At 70.2% G+C, this 1,083-nt stretch overlaps 1 protein-coding gene across 1 annotated transcript, besides 1 other annotated feature; it reads right to left on the reverse strand.

Moving 5' to 3' along the window:
* Window positions 1-184: 184 nt before the first annotated feature.
* Window positions 185-218: a sequence feature (A-rich).
* Window positions 219-640: 422 nt separating this feature from the next.
* On the reverse strand, window positions 641-1,083 carry Tco025E_05984 (uncharacterized protein; the record flags this gene model as incomplete). Its single annotated transcript, XM_029372874.1, has 1 exon — window positions 641-1,083. A coding segment is annotated over one exon (443 nt), but the record flags the coding sequence as incomplete, so codon positions are not given.

The raw sequence follows: 1,083 nt of genomic DNA on the forward strand, positions 1-1,083 counted from the left end.
GAGAAACTTTGAAGCGGCGTCGTCGCCGCGCCCTGCCTTCTTTGAGGCCGCCGAAGCCAAAGCAAAAACGAAAAGCAACCAAGTGAAGGGGAGAAAAACAGAGAGCGACGGCACTTCCTCCGCTGTGACTTTACTTCTTCCTCTGGACGCCCTTTGCCTGACTGCCTCGAAAGGTCCGCCCGTGGAGAAGGCGAAAAAGGAAAAGCAAAGAAAGAGAACACGCGCGCGTGGAGGGCGAGCCCCCGCAAAGGGCCGGCGGGGAGGCAGTTTCGTCGGCTCCGGCTTTCCCGCTGTGCCGGTTTTTCTCCAGTTCCAGGACGGGACCGCCTCAACGGCGCCTTTGCTCGCGCGGCGGCGGTCCCAGCGACGAGTCCGCCGAAGAGAGGCCCCCCGCTGCGCCTCCGCCGCCGCCGAAGATCCAAGAAAAAAAGAAAGCGAAGCCGCAAACAATAAACCACAAGCAAAGCCAGTAGATTCCCTCCCTTGTTTCCCGCTGCGCGTGCCCCCTGGCGGCGCCGTGGGGAAAATCTCGCCTCCGAGCCGGCGTGCGCCGGAACCTCGCCCCCGGCGCCTTCTTCGGCGCGCCGCCCCTTCCGGGGCCGGGCGAGAACGGGAGCCCGCCGCCAACAACCCCGGCGCACTACCGCAAAGAGCCGGCCACCGGCGCCGCGGCCGTCGCACAGGCGCGCGCGCGGCTTCTCCGCTTCTTCGACGCCGCCCGCGCGGCGCGCACAACAACGGCTCGAGTTCTGCGACGGTTGTGTGCCCCTGCAGGGGCCGGGCCGGGCGCCACCGGGAGCGAGGCCCGCCCCGCCCCGCCACGCCCGCACTCTCCCCCGCCCGGCCGCGAGGCGGAAACGCGGCGGCGAAGGAATCGGCCCCTCCCCCTCCTATGGGAGCGGTTGCGCGCCGCGCGTTCAAGGCAAAGCGCCGGCACGTAGGCGCGGCTCCAGGCGAAGGACGGCGCCCCAGCCACCCCCGCGCCGGGCGGCGGGGACGACGCGCGACGCGCCTTTGGGGCCGCACGGCGGGCAGCGAGGGCTCTCCACCGCAGGCTCTTCCCTCCCAGCCCTCGCTGGCTTC

The sequence above is a fragment of the Trypanosoma conorhini genome (genome assembly GCF_003719485.1).
Source record: "Trypanosoma conorhini strain 025E chromosome Unknown Tco_14.4_contig_00378, whole genome shotgun sequence".
NCBI lineage: Eukaryota > Euglenozoa > Kinetoplastea > Trypanosomatida > Trypanosomatidae > Trypanosoma > Trypanosoma conorhini.